This window comes from Oncorhynchus nerka, linkage group LG21 (assembly GCF_034236695.1).
Source record: "Oncorhynchus nerka isolate Pitt River linkage group LG21, Oner_Uvic_2.0, whole genome shotgun sequence".
Lineage (NCBI taxonomy): Eukaryota > Metazoa > Chordata > Actinopteri > Salmoniformes > Salmonidae > Oncorhynchus > Oncorhynchus nerka.
Window position 1 is genome coordinate 30045585 of NC_088416.1, and position 26821 is coordinate 30072405.

Genomic DNA, 26821 nt, shown 5'->3' on the forward strand with positions numbered 1-26821 from the left:
AAAAAAAACAGTAACAGGAAAACGAATAGGTCTACGGATAGATGCATGCTTTTATACGATGTACGTATCATGGAAATAGGCACTTGAGATTTATAGTTATTAGTTGTACAGTTAGTGCGGTGACACTGGCAATGCGTTTAATTTGAGCTCGAGCTAGGTGGCTTCACCTAAACAGTGTGTGAAAGAGGGAAAGGAGAGGGAACAAGAGGGGAGGGGGTGTATGGACCTCACTGGTTAAGGGACCTACAGGCACCCCGATTGTGCTCTCATAATTTGTGGAGGTAAGGACAAAAGAAAGGGAAAATTGGAGGAAAGGCCCGGGATTTGATTGTGACGGGGCCCCCGACTCACCGCCGCTGGTCGGGGTTGTCAAGACGACAAGAGGGTGAGGGAAAAGCGGCGGAGCAGTCGACTCAAGACCGGGGTTTCCTGCCAGAGCAGCGGGAGTGTCACAAAACAACCTTTTACTCTTCGAGGGGCCTTAAGCGTTCCCAGGTAACGTATGCATTGAAAGTGTCTCTGTTTTGTTTTTCTCTGCGTTTAGTAAGGGGAAATTACATGTTGGGGGGAATAGTGTCTTCAGCAGCATCCGCTTTATTCAGCGTTATATATATATGCTTACCCACCTACCACTGCTGTATATCTAACATCTGCACCTAATCACCCTCTTTTTGTAAGCTGCTTGCCTCCTCGTCCTATTATGATTATTGGACAGACCAGGTAGATAACATTGCTAGTTAGCTAGCTAATTGTGTTCGTTGTGCACAAATCTATTTTATCAGGATAGCTAACGTAGCTCAATTGCAGCAAAATAACTCTAACACAATTTGCAATGACGCAAATGGGGTTCTAATAGCCTAGCTAGTCCAGCAGCACCCACTAATTGTGATGCATGAAGCTAACGTTAAACGTGCTAGCTAGCTAATATTAGCTACAACTAACGTCAACATGAAACTACTATCTAGATTCTAGTATGCTCGCGCATAGTTTGGTCTGCAACTAACGTAGCTAACGAAATAAAATACAGTGTGTGCTCAAATGGCTAGCTGATATTAAACATTTAGCGTCCTATTCAATGTTATTCACTATCCACAGTTTTTGCTAGCTTCATCATATCTAGCTATGTGCCATGGATGGCATTGGTTTAGTAGAGGACGTGGTTCATCAACCTACTTCTGTCCTGGCCTATAACTCTACAGACAACTTGTTTACAGTGCGTGAGGCCAGTGGTTACGTTTAACACCTGGTGTGACAGCACTGTGGTGTCAATAAAAGCGTCATTTGTCTCTAATTGAATCGGCTGTTGTTTCTTCATAAACTGTCATGTTGTAGCTAGCATTCAATTAATGACAACATTTTATACCATAATTAATTTATTATCACGTCCCCACCATCAACATTTTAATTACAGTCAATAAAACGGAGTAATATTGGTCCAAAAGTATTCAACCCCAAACCTATTAGGCTACTGGATGTAGTAATAAACTGACATGGAAAACGAAACTGACAAAATGTGTAACGATATCATTTAACTGTCACGATTGAAACCTGCCAATTATCATTCAAATAAAATATTATTGGTCATATTAACAGATTTGCAGGTGCAGAGAAATCCAGCAGTGTTTTAATATATAGCAGTAAAAAAAAAAATCTATAAAAATGCACACAAAATCCAGAAAAACACAAATAAAGAAATTCAGAAATATCAGAAGGAGCAATGTCAGAGAATGGAATATAAATACATATACAGTACCAGTCAAAAGTTTGGACACCTACTCATTCAAGGGTTTTTCTTTATTTTTTACTATTTTCTACATTGTAGAATAATAGTGAGGACATCAAAACTATGAAATAACACATGGAATCATGTAGTAACCAAAAAAGTGTTCAACAAATCAAAATATATATTAGATTCTTCAAAGTAGCCAACCTTTGCCTTGATGACAGCTTTGCATACTCTTGGCATTCTCTTAACCAGCTTCACCTGGAATGCTTTCCCAACTGTGTTCCCACATATGCTGAGCACTTGTTGGCTGCTTTTCCTTCACTCTGGGGTCCAACTTATCCCAAACCATCTCAATTGGGTTGAGGTCGAGTGATTGTGGAGGCCAGGTCATCTGATGCGGCACTCCATCACTCTCCTTCTTGGTCAAATAGCCCTTGCACAGTCTGGGGGTGTGTTGGGTCATTGTCCTGTTGGAAAACAAATGATAGTTCCACTAAGCACAAACTAGATGGGATGGTTACTTGAACTCTGTGAAGCATTTATTTGGGCTGCAATTTCTGAGGCTGGTAACTCAAATGAACTTGTCCTCTGCAGCAGAGGTAACTCTGGGTCTTCCTTTCCTGTGGCGGTCCTCATGAGAGCCAGTTTCATCATAGCACTTGATTGTTTTTGCGACTGCATTTGCGACTGCACTGCACAATAACTTTAAAAGTTATTGAAATGTTACGTATTGACTGACCTTCATGTCTTAAAGTAATGATGGATTGTCGTTTCTCTTTGCTTATTTGAGCTGTTCTTGCCATAATATGGACTTTTACCAAATAGGGCTGTCTTCTGTATACCACCCCTACCTTGTCACAACACAATTGATTGGCTCAAACGCATTAAGAAGGAAAGAAATTGGTGGTGTCAGGAAAATAACCTCACACTCAACGTCAACAAAACTAAGGAGATGATTGTGGACTTCAGGAAACAGCAGAGGGAACACCCCCCTATCCACATCGATGGAACAGTAGTGGAGAGGGTAGTAAGTTTTAAGTTCATCGGCGTACACATCACAGACAAACTGAATTGGTCCACTCACACAGACAGCATCGTGAAGAAGGCGCAGCAGCGCCTCTTCAACCTCAGGAGGCTGAAGAAATTTGGCTTGTCACCAAAAGCACTCACAAATTTCTACAGATGCACAATCGAGAGCATCCTGTCGGGCTGTATCACCGCCTGGTACGGCAACTGCTCCGCCCACAACCGTAAGGCTCTCCAGAGGGTAGTGAGGTCTGCACAACGCATCACCGGGGGCAAACTACCTGCCCTCCAGGACACCTACACCACCCGATGTCACAGGAAGGCCATAAAGATCATCAAGGACAACAACCACCCGAGCCACTGCCTGTTCACCCCGCTATCATCCAGAAGGCGAGGTCAGTACAAGTGCATCAAAGCTGGGACCGAGAGACTGAAAAACAGCTTCTATCTCAAGGCCATCAGACTGTTAAACAGCCACCACTAACATTGAGTGGCTGCTGCCAACACACTGACTGAACTCCAGCCACTTTAATAATGGGAATTGATGGGAAATGATGTAAAATATATCACTAGCCACTTTAAACAATGCTACCTAATATAATGTTTACATACCCTACATTATCCATCTCATATGTATACGTATATACTGTACTCTATATCATCTACTGCATCCTTATGTAATACATGTATCACTAGCCACTTTAACTATGCCACTTTTCTTACATACTCATCTCATATGTATATACTGCACTCAATACCATCTACTGTATCTTGCCTATGCCGCTCTGTACCATCACTCATTCATATATCTTTATGTACATATTCTTTATCCCCTTACACTTGTGTCTATAAGGTAGTAGTTTTGGAATTGTTAGCTAGATTACTTGTTGGTTATTACTGCATTGTCGGAACTAGAAGCACAAGCATTTCGCTACACTCGCACTAACATCTGCTAACCATGTGTATGTGACAAATAAAATTTGATTTGATTTGAAATTCCATAATTGTACTTTTAACAAGGCACACCTGTTAATTGAAATGCCTTCCAGGTGACTACCTCATGTAGCTGGTTGAGAGAATACCAAGTGTGTGCAAGGCCGTCATCAAGGCAAAGGGTGGCTACTTTAAAGAATCTCATAAAAAATATTTGGACTTGCTTAACACTTTTTTGGTTACTACATGATTGTTATTTCATAGTTTTGATGTCTTCAATGTTATTCTACAATGTAGAAAATAGAAAAAATAAAGGAAAACCCTTTAATGAGTAGGTATGTCCAAACCTTTGACTTGTACTGTACATAAACTCAGCAAAAAAAGAAATGTCCTCTCACTGTCAACTGCGTTTATTTCCAGCAAACTTAACTATTTGTATGAACATAACAAGATTCAACAACTGAGACATAAGCTGAATAAGTTCAACAGACATGTGACTTACAGAAATGGAATAATGTGTCCCTGACCAGAGTTCCTTTGTCCAGTGTCTGCTATTTTGCCCATCTTAATCTTTTCTTTTTATTGGCCAGTCTGAGATATGGCTTTTTCTTTGCAACTCTGCCTAGAAGGTCAGCATCCCGGAGTCGCCTCTTCACTGTTGAGATTGGTGTTTTGCGGGTACTATTTAATGAAGCTGCCAGTTGAGGACTTGTGAGGTGTCTGTTTCTCAAACTAGACACTAATGTACTTGTCCTCTTGCTCAGTTGTGCACTGGGGCCTCCCACTCCTCTTTCTATTCTGGTTAGAGACCGTTTTTGCTGTTCTGTGAAGGGCAATTTCTCGCATTCTTGGCAATTTCTCGCATGGAATAGCCTTCATTTCTCAGAACAAGAATAGACAGACGAGTTCCAGAAGAATGGTCTTTGTTTCTTGCCATTTTGAGCCTGCGATCGATCCCACAAATGCTGATGCTCCAGATGCTCAACTAGTCTAAAGAAGGCCAGTTTTATTGCTTCTTTAATCAGAACCACAGTTTTCAGCTGTGCTAACATAATTGCAAAGGGTTTTCTAATGATCAATTAGCCTTTTAAAATGATCAACTTTGATTAGCTAACACAACGTGCCACTGGAACACAGGAGTGATGGTTGCTCATAATGGGCCTCTGTACGCCTATGTAGATATTCCATTAAAAATCTGCCGTTTCCAGCATATACAGTGCTGTGAAAAAGTATTTACCTCCTTCCTGATGAACTTTTTTGCACATTTGTCACACTTAAATGTTTCAGATGATCAAACAAATGTAAATATTACACAAAGATAACCCAAGTAAACACAAAATGCAGTTAAGTGATGATTTTATTTATTAAGGGAAAAAAGCTATCCGAACCTTCATGGCCCTGTGTGAATAAGTAATTGCCCCCTAAACCTAATAACTGGTTGTGCTACACTCAGCAGCAACAACTGCAATCGTTTGCAATCGCAAGAGTTTGCGATAACTGGCAATGAGTCGTTCACATCGCTGTGGAGGAATTTTGGCCCACTCTTCTTTGCAGAATTGTTTTAATTCAGCCACATTGGAGGGTTTTCGAGCATGAACCACCTTTAAGGTCACGCCACAGCATCTCAATCGGATTCAAGGCCTGACTTTGACTAGGCCACTCAAACCTTCTTTTTTTTTTTAAGCCATTCAGAGGTGGCTGGTGTGTTTTGGATCATTGTCCTGCTTCAGAACCCAGGTGCGCTTCAGCTTGAGGTCACAAACTGATGGCCGGACATTCTCCTTCAGGATTTTTTTTGGTAGCAGAATTCCTGATGCCATCAATCACAGTAAGTCGCCCAGGTCCTGAAGCAGCAAAGCAGCCCCAGACCATCACACTACCACCACCATATTTGACTGTTGGTATGATGTTCTTTTTCTGAAATGCTGTGTTACTTTTACGCCAGATGTAGCGGGACGCACACCTTCCAAAGAGTTCAACTTTTGTCTCGTCAGTCCACAGAATATTTTACCAAAAGTCTTGGGGATCATCAAGATGTTTTTTTTTGTTGCCAAAAGTGAGACGAGCCTTTGTTATTTTTGGTCAGCAGTGGTTTTCGCCTTGGAACTCTGCCATGGATGACATTTTTGCCCAATCTCTTTCTTATGGTTGAGTCATGAACACTGACCTTAATTGAGGCAAGTGAGGCCTGCAGTTCTTTAGATGTGGTTGTGGGTTCTTTTGTGACCTCTTGGATGAGTCGTCGCTGCCCTCTTGGAGTAATTTTGGTAGGCTGGCCACTCCTGGGAAGGTTCACCAGTGTTCCAAATGTTCTCCATTTGTGGATAATGGCTCTCACCGTGGTTCGCTGGAGTCCCAAAGCTTTAGAAATGGCTTTGTAACCCTTTCCAGACTGATAGATGTCAATTACTTTGTTTCACATCTGTTCCTGAATTTCTTTGGATCGCGGCATGATCTTTTGGCCTACTTCACTTTGTCAGACAGGTTCTATTTAAGTGATTTCTTGATTCAATAGGTCTGGAAGTAATCAGGCCTAGGTGTGGCTAGTGAAATTGAACTCAGCTTTCCAAAAAATGTGATTAACCACAGTTAATTCATGATTGGGGCTGCAGGGTAGCCTAGTGGTTAGAGCAATGGACTAGTAACCGAAAGGTTGCAAGTTCAAATCCCCCAGCTGACAAGGTACAAATCTGTTGTTCTGCCCCTGAACAGGCAGTTAACCCACTGTTCCTAGGCCGTCATTGAAAATAAGAATTTGTTCTTAACTGACTTGCCTAGTTAAATAATGGTAAAACATTTATTTATTTATTTTTAATTTAATTAACAAGGGGGGGGCAATTACTTTGTCACATGAAGGTTCGGATAGCTTTTTTTCCCTTAATAAATAAAATTATCACTTAAAAACGGCATTTTGTGTTTACTTGGGTTATCTTTGTGTAATATTAAAATTTGTTTTGATGATCTGAAACATTTAAGTGTGATAAATGTGCAAAGAAATCAGGAAGGAGGCAAATACCTTTTCACAGCACTGTGTGTGTATATATATATATATATATATATATATATATATATATATATATATATTACACAGTTGAACTTTACATACACCTTAGCCAAATACATTTAAACCCAGTTTTTCACAATTCCTGACATTTAATCCGAGTAAAAAAATCCCTGTTTTAGGTCAGTTAGGATCATCACTTTATTTTAAGAATGTGAAATGTCAGAATAATAGTAGAGAGAATTATTTATTTCAGCTTTTATATCTTTCATCACATTCCCTGTGGGTCAGAAGTTTACATACACTCAATTAGTATTTGTTGACATTGCCTTTAAATTGTTTAACTTGGGTCAAACATTTCAGATAGCCTTCCACAAGCTTCCCACAATAAGTTGTGCGAATTTTGGCCCATTCCTCCTGACAGAGCTGGTGTAACTGAGTCAGGTTTGTAGGCCACCTTGCTCGCATGCGCTTTTTCAGTTCTGGCCACTCCAATACCTTGACTTTGTTGTCCTTAAGCCATTTTGCCACAACTTTGGAAGTATGCTTGGGGTCATTGTCCATTTGGAAGACCCATTTGCGACCAAACTTGAACTTCCTGACTGATGTCTTGAGATGTTGCTTCAATGTATCCACATAATTTTCCTGCCTCATGATGCCATCTATTTTGTGACGTGCACGAGTCCCTCCTGCAGCAAAGCACCCCCACAACATGATGGTGCCACCGCCTTGCTTCAAGGTTGGGATGGTGCTCTTCGGCTTGCAAGCATCCCCCTTTTTCCTCCAAACATAACGATGGTCATTATGGCCAAACAGTTCTATTTTTATTTCATCAGACCAGAGGACATTTCTCCAAAAAGTACGATCTTTGTCCCCTTGTGCAGTTGCAAACCATATTTAGGCTTTTTTACGGCGGTTTTGGAGCAGTGGCTTCTTCCATGCTGAGCGGCCTTTCAGGTTATGTCAATATTAGGACTTGTTTTACTGTCAATATAGATACTTTTGTACCTGTTTCCACCAGCATCTTCACACGGTCTTTTGCTGTTGTACTGGGATTGATTTGCACTTTTCGCACCAAAGTACGTTCATCTCTAGGAGACAGAATGCGTCTCCTTCCTGAGTTGTATGATGGCCACGTGGTCGCTATACTTCCGTTGTTTGTACAGATGAACGTGGTATCTTCAGGCATTTGGAAATGGCTCCCAAGGATGAACCAGACTTGTGAAGGTCTACATTTTATTTTCCTGAGGTCTTGGCTGATTTCTTTTGATTTTCCCATGATGTCAAGCAAAGAGGTACTGAGTTTGAAGGTTGGCCTTGAAATGCATCCACAGGTACACCTCCAATTGACTCAAATGATGTTAATAGCCTATCAGATGCTTCTAAAGCCATGACATCATTTTCTGTATTTTTCCAAGCAGTTTAAAGGCACAGTCAACTTAGTGTGTGTTAACTTCTGACTCACTGGAGATGCAGTGAATTATAAGTGATATAATCTGTCTGTAAACAATTGTTGGAAATATTACTTGTCATGCACAAAGTAGATGTCCTAACTGACTTGCCAAAACTATAGTTTGTTAACAAGACATTTGTGGAGTGGTTGAGAAGTTTTAAGTTTGAATGACTCCAACCTAAGTGTTTGTAAACTGCCGACTTCAACTGTTTATATATAATGGTGTGTAAAGACAGTATATGAATAGAAAAGGTGTGTACAGCAGTAGTTATATAGGATGAGCCATGACTAGAATACAGTATGTACAGATCCTTCAGAAAGTATTCATACCCCTTGATTTATTCCACATTTAGTTGATACTTATTCCACATGTAGTTGGTACAGCCATCTACACACACTAACCTATGATGACAAAGTGAAAACATGTTTTTAGAAATGTTTCAAATGTTTTGAAAATTAAATACATTATTTCCATTACACAAGTATTCACACCCCTGAATCAATACATGTTAGAACCACCTTTTGGCAGCGATTACAGCTGTGACTCTTTCTACGTATGTCTCTAAGAGCTTTGCACACCTGGATTGTACAATATTTGCACATTGTTCTTTAAAAAATTCTTCAAGCTCTGTCAAGTTGGTTGTTGATCATTGCTAGACAGCAATTTACAAGTCTTGCCATAGATTTTCAAGCCGATTTAAGTCAAAACTGCGACTTGGCCACTCAGAAACATTCAATGTTGTCTTGGTAAGCAACTCCAGTGTATATTTGGCCTTGTGTTTTAGGTTATTGTCCTGCTGAAAGGTGAATTTGTCTCCCAGTGTCTGTTGGAAAGCAGACTGAACCAGGTTTTCTTCTAGAATTTTACCTGTCCTATCTCTATTCCGTTTATTTTTATACCCTCAAATTCATTTGTAAAAAATCTCTAAAAACATAATTCCACTTTGACATTATGGGGTGTTGTGTGTAGGCCAATCTCAATTTAATCAATTTGAAATTCAGTCTGTAACACAACAAAATGTGGAAAAAGTCAAAGGGTGTGAATACTTTCTGAAGGCACTGTACATATAAAGTGTGTAAAACAGTATGTAAACATTATTAAAGTGACCAGTGTTCAATGACTGTACATAGGGCAGCAGTCTCTAAGTTGCAGGGTAGAGTACCAGGTGGTAGATGGCTAGAACAGTGACTAAGGTTCAAGGCCTTGGCTATACAAATGACACTTTTACAAAAGACTACAGAAGTTGGCTGCAAGCAATTGGTCAATTAAGCACTTTTTACAGTGTGTATTTAAAACAGACAATAGACGTGTTACATTGGCCCCTCATGAATGATGACCCCATCAAAGTGGCGTCACCGCATAATTAGAGTCCCTGTTGATTGAATTCCTTAGAAAGCTGTTAAATACATTTACGTTGAGCTATACCTCACCTGTTTTATTATTTTAGTGATGTGATAAGAAACCACATGGCTGGTTTACCACAGCTTTATAAGATGATTTGTAATCATGTACAATCCATGTAGGCCTACATGGATTCATTGTGATCTTGACATTATTGTGCCATTGTTTTGACTTCATGCTGCTAGGCCTCTGGGTAAATACATTTGAATTCAATCACTTTTTGACAGCACCCCTTTTGATTTGAACGAAACCTTTCATACATATTTGCCAATTGTAGAACTGCTCAGAAAGTGACATTTTAGACCTGAATTCCAAAACATTCAAGAGATAAATGTGGTCAAAGGTAAATAAAGGTTAAATAAAATGTCATTAAATGTGGTCAAAGTTGACCTATTTTGCTTTCACTGGAAACGATAAATGTTTTGAGATTGATATTTAAAAGCTTACGAACAGGGTTGTCAAACAGTTTTTAAAATAATTGATTGATTTATCTAATTATCATCTGAGGTTTTGGTGTTGTGCCCACCATCTGTTGAGACGCAACATGCTCTTGAATACAGGGTGGGTGTCATGTTTTGTCTGATAAATGTATTTAAAAAAATAGACATTTTGACTTTCAAATGGTACCACAAACATGGTTGGAGGTCCACACATTAGAGAATGTTGACTTGAATGGGAATATAAGTTGGTTTAAATAACACTGTCAATCCTCCGTAGGAAACCTATTAAAAGCATAGAAATATAGATAATAGAATATACATGACCAGTTAAGTTGACATTTGCCGGTGGGTGGACTAGTGGCCATCTTTGTGGTAGTAATTAGAAGTACAAATGTAATTTCAATTTCAATGGTGTACCAGTTAAATTACAGTGGTCTTGAAGGGATAAGTCATTCTATGAATTACATTTCTATGCTTTAAATGACACCCACTCTGTATTCAATAGCATGTTGTGTCTCAACCATTGGCGGGCACAACACACAAACTTCAGATGATGTAAAGTGGGGTCTAAGCATCAACAAATAATAATTAATTTAGTTTTTCTTTCTCCAAGAAATTATAAAATAGTTAGACAACCCTGTTAGTAAGCTTTTAAAATGATATCAAACTCAACCGTTGATCATTTCCAGTGATAAAGACATGGATGTCTCATAGGGCCGGGACGATACCAGTATCGCAATATTGCAAAACTCTTCGCTCCTTTAAAAACCTGTTGTATGTCAAATATTGTGTGCTATAGCTTGGAAAATAAAAACATGTGACTCTGGATGACAACATAAGGATGTTTGTTTCCAACATTAGAGCTGTTGAATCCACTTTGTGTTTTTTTTCCCCTTGCTGCGGTACTAACAAACTGGTATCGTCCCTAACCTAATGTCTCTTGGTGTGGTGGGTGATGCAAAATGGGTCAAATTTGATCACCTCTATCTCCTGAATGTTTTGGCATTCAGGTCCAAAAAGTAACTTTATGACCACTTATTCCATGGGCAAACATGTATGGAAAGTTTTCTTTAAATCAAAAAGGATGCGGTCAAAAAGTGATTTACCCTCTACTCTAGTGCCTTTCGTTGGATGGATGTTTGAGTTAAATGTGTTATCAGGAATTGAACAAACGCAGCAGAGGCAGTTGACACACACAATACAAATACGCTATATTGTCGCCGTTGACGTCTGGACAAATGTTGCCCCTCAAAATCATATAGTTGTGGTTTTGCACATTTTAGTTTGATACCACTTTACAGCAAGTGCCCTAATACCTGTGTATTTATTTACATGGTAGTTACATCGGCAGGTGGGCCTATAGTGTAATTACAGTATGATGTTATAAAGTTGGACACGTTGACTCCTGATTCATTGTATTGCAGATTATACAGTGGGGCAAAAAAGTATTTAGTCAGCCACCAATTGTGCAAGTTCTCCCACTTAAAAAGATGAGAGAGGCCTGTGATTGTCATCATAGGTACACTTAAACTATGACAGACAAAATGAGAAAAGAAATCCAGAAAATCACATTGTAGGATTTTTTTATACATTTATTTGCAAATTATGGTGGAAAATAAGTATTTGGTCACCTACAAACAAGCAAGATTTCTGGCTCTCACAGACCTGTAACTTCTTCTTTTAGAGGCTCCTCTGTCCTCCACTCGTTACCTGTGTTAATGGCACCTGTTTGAACTTGTTATCAGTATAAAAGACACCTGTCCCCAACCTCAATCAGTCACACTCCAAACTCCACTATGGCCAAGACCAAAGAGCTGTCAAAGGACACCAGAAACAAAATTGTAGACCTGCACCAGGCTGGGAAGACTGAATCTGCAATAGGTAAGCAGCTTGGTTTGAAGAAATCAACTGTGGGAGCAATTATTAGGAAATGGAAGACATACAAGACCACTGATAATCTCCCTCGATCTGGGGCTCCACGCAAGATCTCACCCCGTGGGGTCAAAATGATCACAAGAACGGTGAGCAAAAGTCCCAGAACCACACGGGGGGACCTAGTGAATGACCTGCAGAGAGCTGGGACCAAAGTAACAAAGCCTACCATCAGTAACACACTACGCCGCCAGGGACTCAAATCCTGCAGTGCCAGACGTGTCCCCCTGCTTAAGCCAGTACATGTCCAGGCCCGTCTGAAGTTTGCTAGAGAGCATTTGGATGATCCAGAAGAAGATTGGGAGAATGTCATATGGTCAGATGAAACCAAAATATAACTTTTTGGTAAAAACTCAACTCGTTGTGTTTGGAGGACAAATAATGCTGAGTTGCATCCAAAGACCACCATACCTACTGTGAAGCATGGGGGTGGAAACATCATGCTTTGGGGCTGTTTTTCTGCAAAGGGACCAGGACGACTGATCCGTGTAAAGGAAAGAATGAATGGGGCCATGTATTGTGAGATTTTGAGTGAAAACCTCCTTCCATCAGCAAGGGCATTGAAGATGAAACGTGGCTGGGTCTTTCAGCATGACAATGATCCCAAACACACCGCCCGGGCAACGAAGGAGTGGCTTCGCAAGAAGCATTTCAAGGTCCTGGAGTGGCCTAGCCAGTCTCCAGATCTCAACCCCATAGAAAATCTTTGGAGGAAGTTGAAAGTCCGTGTTGCCCAGCAACAGCCCCAAAACATCACTGCTCTAGAGGAGATCTGCATGGAGGAATGGGCCAAAATACCAGCAACAGTGTGTGAAAACCTTGTGAAGACTTACAGAAAACGTTTGACCTCTGTCATTGCCAGCAAAGGGTATATAACAAAGTATCGAGATAAACTTTTGTTATTGACCAAATACTTATTTTCCACCATAATTTGCAAATAAATGATTTTTTTTTTTCTTTTCTCATTTTGTCTGTCATAGTTGAAGTGTACCTATGATTAAAATTACAGGCCTCTCATCTTTTTAAGTGGGAGAACTTGCACAATTGGTGGCTGACTAAATACTTTTTTGCCCCACTGTATGTGACTATTTGTACAGTAAGACCTACAGTTAGTACAATACTAAAATAGAACATGTGGTATAAGTTAAGGAACACTGTGAGAAAGAGTAAGGGGTTATGCAATGGTTAACAACAAACACACTATACTTACTTTGTCAGCAAAAACCCACACAGAATCTTTGGATGTAATATCCTATGTACAGTATAGGCTATGTGGTCGTTGTGGCACACACAGTTATTTTAGTTTATTTTTCTGTTCTTTCAGATTTCCACAGAGCTCCTGTAAACAACTGAAGAGAGATGGACTCGCATGGATGGAAATACTGGAGAGAAACTGCAAAAGAAAAACAAGAAGAAGCTGATTAAATGGAAACCTTATTTTTGGACATTGGTGTGGGAGACGTTCAATTTGCATAATGATTGAAAGAAAAAGGAAATAAGGTAAGACAGAAACATGTTGGAGATATAGAAGAGCACCAAGATAAACACTGGTGAAGAAGAACTAAAGTTGGGGGAAACTGGAGACCAAAGACTTTTCTACAATCCAACTACATACGTCAACAAATCTAAGGGAATGACAAAAAAAAAGAGAATTTCAAAAAGTATTAATCTCAACAAGAACACACAAATGTCAGTGGATTTTTTCCCCCCTTTTGGTTTGAGACATTTATTGGATGAAAGTACAGGCGAGCATTTCTAAGGATGTTTCTACACAGGTACTAGTCAAATACATGCAAACCTACACGAGGGAAGAATTCTTGTTTCACATATGCTACTCCTGCCAGAACTGAATAATTTCTGCAATGGCAGTCCAGCAGTCTAAAAGGCAGTGACTCGGTTACTCTTGAAAAGTTTTTGCACATGGGACACCATTGAATCCCACTGCAATTTTATCTTAACTCTGTTTTGCCTGTGCTCTTATACAGTGGAAAGTGCTGTTGCCTATTATTTCAAGTGCTGTTGTCTCTCTTGCACTTGATATATTCACATTTAGTGCCAAACTGCAACATCTGTATCATATCCTTTTAACTTTGAAATCGCTACTACATTTAGTACAGAAAAACGGATCTTTAGTTGTAATTTGAACTCAACTCTCCAACTATTACACCTATAATGGAGTTACTTTACATTATCAGCAGATTTCAGAAGTTCTTTAGTCGCATCTAATTGAAAATTACTGGTCATTTTCTGCTCAAGCCTCAGTATTTGCTTCATCTTCGATTGCTGCTACAAGTGTGATAAAACATTTGTGATAAAGTCACTTGCTTCAACTCTGCTGGACTTTGTTGGACTCTCCACCATCCTTTAACTGCAAGCCTACGAAGTCAACGGACACAGTAACTGCCATTACAGAACAAAAAACATTCCCTTAAACAATTTGTAAAAATTCATCAAAACATGCAGAATTTCCCCAACAGTCCAGCACCTCCAGCTCTTCCTCCTGGATTTACTAGTAGGGGTGGAGGTGGCCCCTCTTACCCACCACCATCAACAGATCCCCAGATATCCCCAAGGATGACAGACGACTACACTGGGATGCAACAGCAAACACCCCTAAACCCTCAAAGTCACAGTCGACACCTACTCCATCGAGGGCACCACCACCATAGTCAAGCTGGCCATATGCTTGCTTATGATGCAAGAAACAGAGCTGGGGAATCATCACACGGTAATATTCACAGTGGCAGTAGTAGCAACCCTTACCAAAAGGAAACAATGGATTATTATTTTGCAATGGGTGGAAAGGACAGACATAGAAGAGGAGGTATGGCATATGGGGCAGGTTTTGGGTACTCAAATATGGATGGACATATACCTCAGCAGTACAGACAAGCTGGAACTAGCTCCTCCGGGATGATGTCTCCCTATCCTTTGGACTATGGTTCGACGGCCGGCTCAGGTGGTAGTAGCAGTGGCAGCAGTGGTGCTGGAGCATTTTCCCCCTCCCATCAGTACAAAATGGGTCAGAACCCTGCAATGCAGCCAGCATCAGGGCCTCAGATGCAGCACCGCCAACATGGACAGAATTACCCCGCCCATCAAGCTCTGCAACATGGACAGCAGCATAGGACTTATCCCATCTCTGGACACAGAATGCCTCCACAGTTCTCACACTACTCCCCACAGGGTAGTGCATCCACAGGGTCATCAGGAATGTACAGCTCCCCACCACAGAGATATCATGATGGGGCCAGCAGTGGTGGTGGATTTGAACCTAAAGTCAACAGCTCTCCAAATATGAACTCTAATTCAAACTCAATTTCAAGTTCAGCTACAACAAACAATGTTGGATCACTGGAGAATGTTACACAGAGTTACCACTCTTCAAGTTACCCCTCATACTCCCCACAAACTCATCCACTCCACAAACAAGCCACCCTCCAGGACCGCAATTCTCAGCACAATTTAGGAGTAGGTTACGACAATTCTCTCAAAATGCAGCATCATGCCCCTCCACCAGGTTCTGTATACTCTAAACATCACCAATCCACCAATCCCGGAATGCCTCAACAACCGTGTCAAGAAATCTCCAAATCGCCAATGCACTCTCAACCCCAACAGGGCCAGATTAACCAAAACTTCAGCCCTATATCGAACCCCTCTCCAGCTGCCTCTGCAGTGCAGTCTCCCAGTTGTAGCTCCTCACCTTCCCCGTTGATGGGTGTCTCAGAAGGTCATGGGAACCCTTTATGTCCCCCACATGTTCCATCACATCCTCCTCCCCCAAATCCTCGTAGTTGCCGTGGTCGCTTATTGCAGACTTTGCCTCAGTTGAGTCCCACACCCAACTCCAACAGCAGCATCAGTAGTTGTGGCAGCAGTGGCAGTAACAAAGCTACTGGTCTGAATACAAGCGCTGGAGGTGGTCACTTAGTCTCAAACCGAAGCAGAATGGCTGCAGGTACAGGAAAAGGATCACATGAAGAAGGGTCATCCTCGTCTGTCTATTCATCTTCTCCTCTTGACAAACTCATGCAAGATCCTGGCTTGAACAGTCTAAATGCGTTGACATCACAGGTAGCGAATTTACCCAATACAGTGCAACATATGCTTCTCACTGACACATTAATGTCACATAGAAGGGGGAAAGATGGACAAAGTCAAATGCTGCAGGCATTACAAGCCATTCCTTCTACTCAACCAAGGAGTCGAAGTGTCAGTGCTGCCTCAAGCAGTGGGATTGGTGGTGGTGAAGGTGCTAGCTCGGAGGCTGGAGGTGATGAAGATTCCTTTCTGGTGTCCGAAAGAGTATCATCAAGGGCCAAAGAGGAACGCGATGAGCAGATTTCTGAGGGGGGGGAATCTAGAATGCGGCAGATGAGTGGCACAAGCAGTGGATCAGAACCAACTGGCTACTATCCTCCTCCATCTCAGAGTCAGATATGCATCGGTTCAAGTAAAAACCAATCCCATACTGGAAAGAGTGATCAGGGTTCACAAGGGAAGAGGATGTTCACGGAATCTTCTACAAAACAATCTCTGAATCCATCAGATGTTTCTGAAAGAAAGACAACTGAAACCCGGACACCTTCATTGTCATCTCCCTCCTCTGCTCCTCAATCTGCTGAGCCTGGTCCAAGCGTACATTCTCGCCCTCCTGTTTCCTCTACTCCCTCATGCCCCATTCCCTCTCCTGCTCCTCAGTTCCACGCAAACTGTGTTTCTGAGCCTGGTGCCACTGATGTGAATACTAAAAATGGGCTTAGGAAAACAAGGGAAATTAAATATGAAGGAATTAAAGAAGAAAGTGGAGGGATGATTGAAAAAGGCACCCATGGTGCAGACCCGAGAGAGCAGACCAGAGAGGGACACATGCGACAAGATGGGCAGGACAAAGAAAATAAATTGGATCGATCTTCCTTCCGTAACAAAAAGGGGGATGAGAAGGACGGAAAACGATGTAAGACACGAGATTTGGACAACTCCAATCAAGATCAAAATATTGAGGAACAGACTAATGCTGGTGGAGTGGGTGTTATTGTGTCAACTCGTTGTGAGGTAAATCATCCAGAAAAAGCTACATGTGCACAAGACAACTGCATAGAGGAGAAACATTCAGACAGCTTCTTTAGAGAGTCTAGTCGTCATAATGGGGAGGAAGGAATGGATTTGAGTCTATATTCCTCTCATCATGAAGTTCCCCAGAAATCTAACTTTGGGCGGTCTGTCCCTCAAAATCATCCCCCCTCAGGTCCTCAAAAATATGGTTACCAAGAGTCACCACATGGTGCTGCCATGGGTTTGAAGAACCGAGGGAGACCTAGTCCAGGGAGTGTAACAGGATCAAATTCAAGGTATCAAGGCTTCCATCAGCCAAAGCCCAGTTATGCCCCTGAACACACCAAGGATGTCGCGGGTACTACAGTTGAGGGATCAGTGAGGAGAAGAGAAGGATCAGGAGCAAGAGGACATGATGATAATTCTCAACTCCAGCATCCATTTCCAAGCCTCTTGCAGGAGGTTCTACAGGGTTATCACTTAGACCGGCGCTATGGGCGATCTGAACAGGCACTAACTGCCCATCTCCAGGCTCAAAATATGACTCGGCAACAGTACCAAACCAGGCATCCTTATGGCATGGCTGAAAGTATGAGAACCCAAACTGGAGTTGGAGAGGTCACGTCCCACCCCTCCCGAATGACAAGCCCTGGAAAGCCTCTTCAACTAAATCAGCGCCAGGGGCCTGGATCGGATTTTGTACCAGAATCACCTCAATCCTCATTGAGGTCTGAAGGAGTAGATACTAAGGGATCTCACAGTGCTTCTTCAGAGAAAAATAAAATGGCAACACCGCAGCGTCACCTGAGCCATATGCCACAGTCTACAGAGTTTTTGTCTGGACCTCCACCAAAACACATCAATTTAGCCGACTACTCGTTACCTCACAGGAAACCCCCTTCAGGTCTGCCCAGCTCATCATCAGCTGTACAGGAACTCCTATTGCAGAAAACAGAGCCGCTAGCGGGCAGTGTTGGAACCATAGGTCAAATTGAGTCTCAAATGTTGACGTCTTCCCTTTTACCTCCATCTAAAGAGCGCCGCTCTGTCATATGTGATGTTTGTCCCAATCGCCGCTGTACACCTGAAAGAGAGCGGGAAAAAAGTCCAATTGGTGCCTCTGTGATCCAACTGCCATCAACAAATGATCTAGGGAACAGTAAGGAGTTAGGAGATAAAAAAGAGGTTGGAGTGAAGGTAGCATCAAAGGAGACTGCAGAGGCTGTCCATCATAGTGGTCTTACAACCAAGGAAACTGATGTTGAGCATCATAAAAAGGCTTTACACCCATCTGTAGTTAAGAATGCAGAGCCTCTTAGAAGATGTAAGATTGATTTGACCACCACCATGCCCTCTCAACATCTGCAGCAAACCTCTCACTATCCCTCTACCACCAACCCTCTGTCTCCACCATCAAGACATCAGTCATACCCACATGGTGTAGATTTATCTGCAGGGCATGCCAGTGGCTTTCCTGGTTCCAGGTTTGGTGATACAAGAGAGGGCAATATGATGCCACGTAACCCCCATTTTCACAATCCCTACCACTCACCCCAAGTTCATTTACAAAACCCACAATCCGCAAACAAATTACAAATGTATACTCACCTCCATGCTCATGACTTGGATGACAGGCTTGATTGGGCAGCTACCATTAATAGACCCACCAAGGATCTGATGCAGTCCAGTACTTCTCCAGGTAGACATAAACTCAGTCATTCAGAGCAGAGACAAAGGATGCAGTCTCCAACTGACATTTTGCACAATCGCCAACCGTTTGCTAAACAGCAAGTTCCTCATCAGAACACTTACTATGACATGAAAATGTGGGAGTCAACACACTCTGGTAGAGAGAGTGTGGGGATGTTGGAGGGGGATCCTTACCAGAGAAGTCAACAGCCACCTCCTGCTGCTCCTCTTGGGTCTGTTGCCCCCCAATTGGTTCCAACAGCTCCACCAGTCTCCAACATTCTTGAATCACCTGTCTCCCAAGTGGTTACAGAAGAAATCTTTAAATCACTCCATCCAACACCTAATTCCATGAAAACAGTTGGTCCCAGTATTGGTGGCAATGTCAATTCCGTGATGCCACAGAGCCATCGATCAAATAAAACTGGGGGTTCTGGGGACACTAATCCATTAATGTTGAGGAGGAGAGTTCGTTCTTTCATTTCCCCTATCCCAGCCAAGAGGCAGCATCAGGATGTATCACAGCAAAGGAGTGCCCCTAGTTCATATCACTCACCTTTGACCTACTCTGAATCCAGCCTCCAAAATGACGATGACTCATCCAGTTCAGATATAACTACACTTGGTTCACCTAACACTCCTTGTCCCACACCTGGACAAAGCACTTATTCACAATCCTCCTCACCTGTTCAGGGTAAGAAGAGTCTGCCTCCAAGAAAAGGGAGAGGTTTGAAACTGGAGGCTATTGTTCAGAAAATTACACCAAATGTGAAGAAATCTACTAACAGCGGCCATACCGATGTTGACTCAAATGATTTTGCTGGATTTTCTCACACTGAAATGTCACAGTTTACTGACACACAGGACGAAGAGGAATGTTTACCTTATCTCGATGAAAGTCTCTCATTAAGTGACATTATGCCCTACAGAGGGGTTGATGAGACTGGACCGTTACCTCCCACCGCATACCCCTGTGATCCTCACCAGACATCACAAGTTCTTAAACGCGGCACCACAGGAACTGTTACAAGACCTTTGCAGCCAGACTTTGACTTTGGGTTAGGGACTGCAGCATCTAGTACTGGTGATAGAGATAAAGAGATGCCCGCTGACTTCACCTTGTTAGGGCCCTTACCCCCACCTCCACCACTACCTTGTCCAGTACAGGGCTCCCCCCCACCTTCTTCATCTGCCTTGTCTGATATTCAACATTTCACTAATACTTACCAGCAACTTGAGACTCGAAGAGGTGAACAATCTGCTGCTAACCTTCTGAGACAAAAACTTGAAGAAACTGGGATTGGATTTGATGATTACAGTAGCAGTGACTATTATGGAACCACCCCACCACACCACAGTCAGGCTCAAGGGCACTTACTAAGACAGCCGCATCAAACTTCTCCAAGGTCATCTTTGGCAATGACAGGGTCACCACAAGATTCCAAACAATCAGACAGTTCTGTACCCAAAGGCTATTTCCCATCAGGCAAGAAGAAGGGAAGGCCTGTTGGAAGTGTGAATAAGCAAAAACGTGCTCAAGCCTCCCAGGCCCAGGCACAGAATGCAAGCCCAAGTGCTCTGTCTGGCCCACCCATTCATTCTCCTGCAACTGTTAGCCCACAGGTAGCCCCAAGCCCTAGCACTACAGCCTCTGCCCCATCAGTCACTCCTCCAACTGATCAGAAAATGACTCTTCCTGAGATTCCACCAGTCTTGACCCAAGCAGTAAAAGTGGATGCTGAAAGTGAGGACACTCAGCCAGAGCCGGAGGTGATATCAGTCTGCCAGGAACAAGGGGGGGTGAAAGACGAGAATGAGGTAGTGGGATCAAGAGGCAGGCAGAGGAGGAGAAGAAGAGGAGTAGCAGCAGCGGCGGCCAAAGATGACCTGGAAGCGGCTACAAGAGCAGGGGAACATTTTGATAACAGCAGAGTTTTTCCTGATAATAGCAAGTGTGCCTTTGCTCCATACATACATGTGGAGAGGAAAGTAGCTGAGATAGGAGCCGTGTGCACAATTGTGAATGGTGAAGAGGAAAAGATGAAGGGAGAGCGTGGAGCGGTTGGAGGGAAAGCAAGCAGTAGTGGTATTGAAGCTCTTTTGACCTCAGCTCTTTTGTCTCAACTGCCTAGGAGAGACGGAGAAATTGAGAGGGTCAAAGAGAAGAGGGAACTGGATGTAGACTCTGCCCTCCAGGCAGGAAAGGTTCTACCTTCATCTGAGTACCTTCTACCAGGCCCTGTGATTACTGAATCCATTCATTCTGGCCGTCTTCTCTGCTGCCTGTGCCAGAAATGGGCCAATTACAAAAACCTTGGGGATCTCTATGGACCTTACTACCCTCCTGAATATGCTACGAGGCTTCCCAAGAATCAACCCCAGATTCGACAGAGTCTTGTAACTACTGGGATGAGTAGAAATGTGCAAAATCTCGACACCATTTCAAATGTGTTGACCACCCAGGGCCCTGAACTGCAAGATGTGCCAATTATCAAATCCTCAACTTATAGTGATTGCATGTTCAATCAAGAGACAAATACAACTTCCCCTGCCACTGCTGTTGGCACTGCCTCTCCAGCAGGTGGAGGGGAGATGCTTTATCTGGCCAGCAAACTTGCTAAAACCACCACCAACAAGACAACAGTTCTTAATTGGGACATGCCTCCAGAGTTAAAACCAATTACTGAGCTAAGGAAACAACCTGAACTTCAGAATGAGCCCACTTACAGTCAGCAAAACCAACCATGCCAGCAACAGCAGACAGAAGACACTCAACAAAGGCCACAACACAGAAAGCTGACGTCGCACCCGAGATTTAAAAGGAGACAGAAATCCAGTGAGAATTCCCCAAGAATGGTGCCATCCAACAGCAAAGCCTCATTGCCATTCCAGCCCCCTCCCCCAACCTTAGACTCCCTTGGGCCTTTGGCACAGCTGGCCCAACTTCCTCAGATGCCTATGGACCCAGAGGAGCTGTGGGTGCATGAGGCATGCATGGTCTGGACCAGTGGGGTTTACCTGGTCAATGGAAGACTGTATGGCCTACAGGAGGCACTAGATGGTGCCAGAGACACAGTGAGTAATCTTTTTGTTGTTGACGTCTATACAGTTTACAATGTACTGATATTAGTTACTATATATAGATATTCTTTTCAGCTCAATATACCTAAAGCAGTTCTCAGATGTCCACAGTTATATGTTTAATTATTTTTTTTCTATGTTATGTCTGTCTGTCTTCAGGTCTGTTCATATTGTGAAATGGTTGGCTCAACCCTCGGCTGTTACAGCAAAGGCTGCACACTGAGATATCACTACCCGTGTGCCATGGATGCAGGTAAGAGCATCAAAACATTTCCTTAATACCGAATGTTAAATCTCATTACTCATATGCTGTGTCCTAAACCTTACCTACTGCTGCCCACTGTAACTACAATAGTACCCAATTATTTTAAGTGTTATAATTTTCTGAGTTGATGGTTATGTCATTTGTATCACTTTTCCTTCACCTCTCCTCAGACTGCTCTCTGAATGAAGATAACTTTTCACTACGATGTCCGAAGCACAAGGTAAAAAAGGAGAGGTTGGTTATTATATCATTCTTAGGGAAACCAAATATTTGTGACTCTTCATTGTGTTAATATATTTTAAAGTCCTTTATCTCATGTGCCACTATAGTTATTAAGAAACTCAATTCTGCAACTATAGTTCAGAAACTCAATTCTGCCACTATAGTTAAGAAACAAATTACCACTTGAATTACCTTCTCTCCTTTGCACCTCCCTCACCCCCTCTTATATTCTGCAGTTTCCCCAGAGCAGCCAGCCAGCTAAATCTGTGTACCTTGAGCAGTCTGAGAGAGGCTGAGAGAGACACTGAGGAGGAGGAGACGCAGGAGTATAGGATCGGTACGTTTTTAAAAGGCAATGGTGCGACCGTGCGAGAGGGCTCCAAAATGAATGTTACAACTCTGAAGGATTTGAAAAGACTAATATTTGTTTGGTATGAGACTGAGCACCCTGTTCTATTTGTTTGGTATGAGACTGAGCACCCTGTTCTATTTGTTTGGTATGAGACTGAGCACCCTGTTCTATTTGTTTGGTATGAGACTGAGCACCCTGTTCTATTTGTTTGGTATGAGACTGAGCACCCTGTTCTATTTGTTTGGTATGAGACTGAGCACCCTGTTCTATTTGTTTGGTATGAGACTGAGCACCCTGTTCTATTTGTTTGGTATGAGACTGAGCACCCTGTTCTATTTGTTTGGTATGAGACTGAGCACCCTGTTCTATTTGTTTGGTATGAGACTGAGCACCCTGTTCTATTTGTTTGGTATGAGACTGAGCACCCTGTTCTATTTGCTTGTTCTATTTGTTTGGTATGAGATGAGACTGAGCACCCTGTTCTATTTGTTTGGTATGAGACTGAGCACCCTGTTCTATTTGTTTGGTATGAGACTGAGCACCCTGTTCTATTTGTTTGGTATGAGACTAAGCACCCTGTTCTATTTGTTTGGTATGAGACTGAGCACCCTGTTCTATTTGTTTGGTATGAGACTGAGCACCCTGTTCTATTTGTTTGGTATGAGACTGAGCACCCTGTTCTATTTGTTTGGTATGAGACTGAGCACCCTGTTCTATTTGTTTGGTATGAGACTGAGCACCCTGTTCTATTTGTTTGGTATGAGACTGAGCACCCTGTTCTATTTGTTTGGTATGAGACTGAGCACCCTGTTCTATTTGTTTGGTATGAGACTGAGCACCCTGTTCTATTTGTTTGGTATGAGACTGAGCACCCTGTTCTATTTGTTTGGTATGAGACTGAGCACCCTGTTCTATTTGTTTGGTATGAGACTAAGCACCCTGTTCTATTTGTTTGGTATGAGACTGAGCACCCTGTTCTATTTGTTTGGTATGAGACTGAGCACCCTGTTCTATTTGTTTGGTATGAGACTGAGCACCCTGTTCTATTTGTTTGGTATGAGACTGAGCACCCTGTTCTATTTGTTTGGTATGAGACTAAGCACCCTGTTCTATTTGTTTGGTATGAGACTGAGCACCCTGTTCTATTTGTTTGTTTGGTATGAGACTGAGCACCCTGTTCTATTTGTTTGGTATGAGACTGAGCACCCTGTTCTATTTGTTTGGTATGAGACTAAGCACCCTGTTCTATTTGTTTGGTATGAGACTGAGCACCCTGTTCTATTTGTTTGGTATGAGACTGAGCACCCTGTTCTATTTGTTTGGTATGAGACTGAGCACCCTGTTCTATTTGTTTGGTATGAGACTGAGCACCCTGTTCTATTTGTTTGGTATGAGACTGAGCACCCTGTTCTATTTGTTTGGTATGAGACTGAGCACCCTGTTCTATTTGTTTGTGTTCATATCAAATTATCCTCAAATTAGCAAATTGTTAAACCAAAAAAAGTGTCTGTCAAAAATGAAGCCCAATATTTATTAGCCCAGGGCTGCTTATTATTTTTGTTTATATCATAAGCTTCAAGGTAACACAACGTTTTTTAAAAGTATTCTGCTCATCATATATTTGGAGATGCCCACTGTTTCCACCACACACAGGGTTGTGTAATCCCTGGTGTCAATACACACTTGCTTCTTGTATCCTTTCCTAGGTATGTTTGGACGATGAGGATTGTCAGTGAAGCAAACAGCCCTAAACAGGATGGGACGTGCATCTTTTGACGGGTGGACTATGATGACGGAGAAAAAAGAGGATTGTAACATTTCTGAACAGGAATTAACTTTAAAACATTTAAGAAAAAGAAAAACTCCTTACTTTAAAAAGAAAAACAGATCAAAGCAACGCTGAGGAAGACTAAAAAGGAAGACCAAAGTGGGACAGAACGAGACATTGCGAGTGACGGAACAGAAAGGAACTTCCTCTTAAAAGAAACAAACAGCCTCTCTAGGCAAACTTTGCATTTCTGGAAATACTCTCAAACTCTTCTTTCCATCATGGCTCTAGTCATTTTCTCTATCATGTTTTTTTGTCCAAATGTTATGAATCAGAGTATTGGGAACAACCCACCCAGAGGACTATAAGAGAGGGTTGGGGTGAAAAGTTGACATTATAGTTGGAAAGGAGAGGCAATGTATCTAATTCATGTAGTATTTTATCATAATCTTCATAATCATTATTTTAGTTATCATTATTATTTTGTATCTGCATCAGTATTTACTGAAATAGATTTATCGCCATTTATATTTTTGTTAACATTTATCAAACATGGGATATTTTATCATTCCTGGAGAGGGAGGTGCCAGAATGACATCATTTGGAATGTCAAGGCCGAGTTGCCACAAAGACATTATTGCCTTGGAGAATGGACATTTGTTGCCTTTCAAAGTGCGAATGTATAAGAGTGAATGTGTGTGAAAATGTGGATTTGAGTGTCCATTTTTGGTCCTTTGAAAAGTGTTCTTATTTTTCATCCTTGGGGTTTTTACGGTACAGATGGTAGTCATGAAAATCAAAATGGACATGATCTTATTTTTCAAACTAAATATTCATAATGTGCTGAGAGAACAATTGAACCCTGACAGGAGGAGACTAATGCATGCCTGCCATCTTTGACCATGTCGATTGGGAGAAGACGTCACTTGACAGGTAAACCAAGTGTTGACGTTGTGGTGGACCTTGTTCAGTATATGGGTGGGGTTTTATGTGAAAAGAAAGTCACATTTGGCTGACAAAATTCTAACGAGCATTACCAAAACCTTTTGGAATCTAGAGGGTTTTTGGAATGACTGGGACTGGGAGTCCCCACCTTTACTGTGGAACGAGGAGTCAGTATATACTGAGTACTTTAATAGGTTCATTTCTCAATGACACTTAAGATATGGATCAAGAAATGCTAAATGCATTCAAAAGAAGCGTTGCCATAAACTTAACAAGTGAGTCGTACGTGGTGTTGTCTATCATTTTTTATTATTGTACTTGTAAAAAAAAAAAAAAAAATGTTGAATTGAAAGGAAAAAAAGTATGATATTGAAAACATGCTGTATTAGAAACCTGTCAATATGTATATGAACTACTTACTAAATGCTTCAAAGAATGCTATCCTTTTGAATATTTCACATTGTACTGTTGTCCTTTTAAGCCATTCATTTTTTTCATTTCTTAATTTGTTTTTATTGGAGAGGAAGATCCTTTCTCAGTTCTCTCAGCCAAATAGTCTCTCCTTTCATTCTGTCACTCCTTTTCTTCTCAGTCTCTTTCTCTCTCACACCCACACACTGTTCTCACTCCTGCTGTGTTTTAAATTGTGTACCGCTGACAGTGAGCCTCAGATTCACTTTATATTCCAGGTGAGGATTAAATCTGGCCCCACATATCAGACCCAAGTGTGAGTGATGCGTTCAGTCACAAATGTCATTCAGTCACAAATGTCATTCAGAACCCAAATGTCAGAAATGCGCTGAGAACTGTGCCCTGCAGCTACATTTTGGTTGAAGCATGGTCGCCATATTGTCTTAGCAGAAACACCTTTTTGAGTTATGAGTGTCCGTCCCTCTGCATGTCTCCTTGAAGTTTAGTAGGGATGCTAGTCTGTGTTTTGACATCATTGTGGTGTTTTGAGTACTGTACTGTATGTTCCATCATGGATGTGTGTTGTGTAATTCTGTTTTTTCCTTAATGTTGATGAAGAGCTCCTTCTTGTGGTTGGAGCCAGCTCCCCACTTTCCTGAAAACCCCAAGGGCTCGATTCAGTCCATTGCGCTGAAGATCCGCACTACAGCATGATTGAAATTTAAAGGCAATGTTCCTGTGTTCACGGAGACTGCATTCACGGTGAACACTGCATATGTCAGCTCAAACGGAAATGGCTTTTTTAAAGGCTCAATGCACATAAACACAAAAAGCTTATTTCTCTAAAATGTTTGGCACAACATGTTTACGGGGCTCCCGAGTGGTGCAGCAGTCTAAGGCACTGCATCTCAGTGCTAGAGGCGTCACTACAGACCCTGGTTCGATTTCAGGCTGTATCACATCTGGCCGTGATTGGGAGTCCCATAGGGCGGCGCACAATTGGCCCAGCATTGTCTTGGTTAGGGTTTGGCCAGGGTAGGCCGTCATTGTAAATAAGAATTTGTTTTTAACTAAATTGCCTAGTTAAATAAAGATATATATATATATTTTAAATACA

General features: G+C 41.9%; 1 protein-coding gene across 2 annotated transcripts; it reads left to right on the forward strand.

The window, feature by feature from the left end:
- On the forward strand, positions 1–26821 carry LOC115104275 (transcription factor 20-like). 2 transcript variants are annotated; one of them, XM_029625638.2, is made up of 6 exons: positions 1–495; positions 13238–21735; positions 21901–21994; positions 22177–22240; positions 22465–22565; positions 24287–26821. In XM_029625638.2, the coding sequence occupies exons 2-6, from the start codon at positions 14371–14373 to the stop codon at positions 24301–24303; spliced, it is 7641 nt and encodes a 2546-aa protein (XP_029481498.2). In that variant the 5' UTR covers positions 1–495; positions 13238–14370; the 3' UTR covers positions 24304–26821. The 2 variants fall into 2 exon arrangements, with proteins under 2 accessions (XP_029481498.2, XP_029481499.2); XM_029625639.2 differs by having other exon boundaries at positions 22177–22226.

Bases quoted from the DNA above. Each gene is read 5' to 3' on its own strand.
- LOC115104275 (XM_029625638.2), top strand. From the start codon at position 14,371: ATGCAGAATTTCCCCAACAGTCCAGCACCTCCAGCTCTTCCTCCTGGA. The intron at 21,736-21,900 runs GTGAGTAATCTT...GTCTGTCTTCAG, and splicing joins TAGATGGTGCCAGAGACACA to GTCTGTTCATATTGTGAAAT. The intron at 21,995-22,176 runs GTAAGAGCATCA...ACCTCTCCTCAG, and splicing joins CCCGTGTGCCATGGATGCAG to ACTGCTCTCTGAATGAAGAT.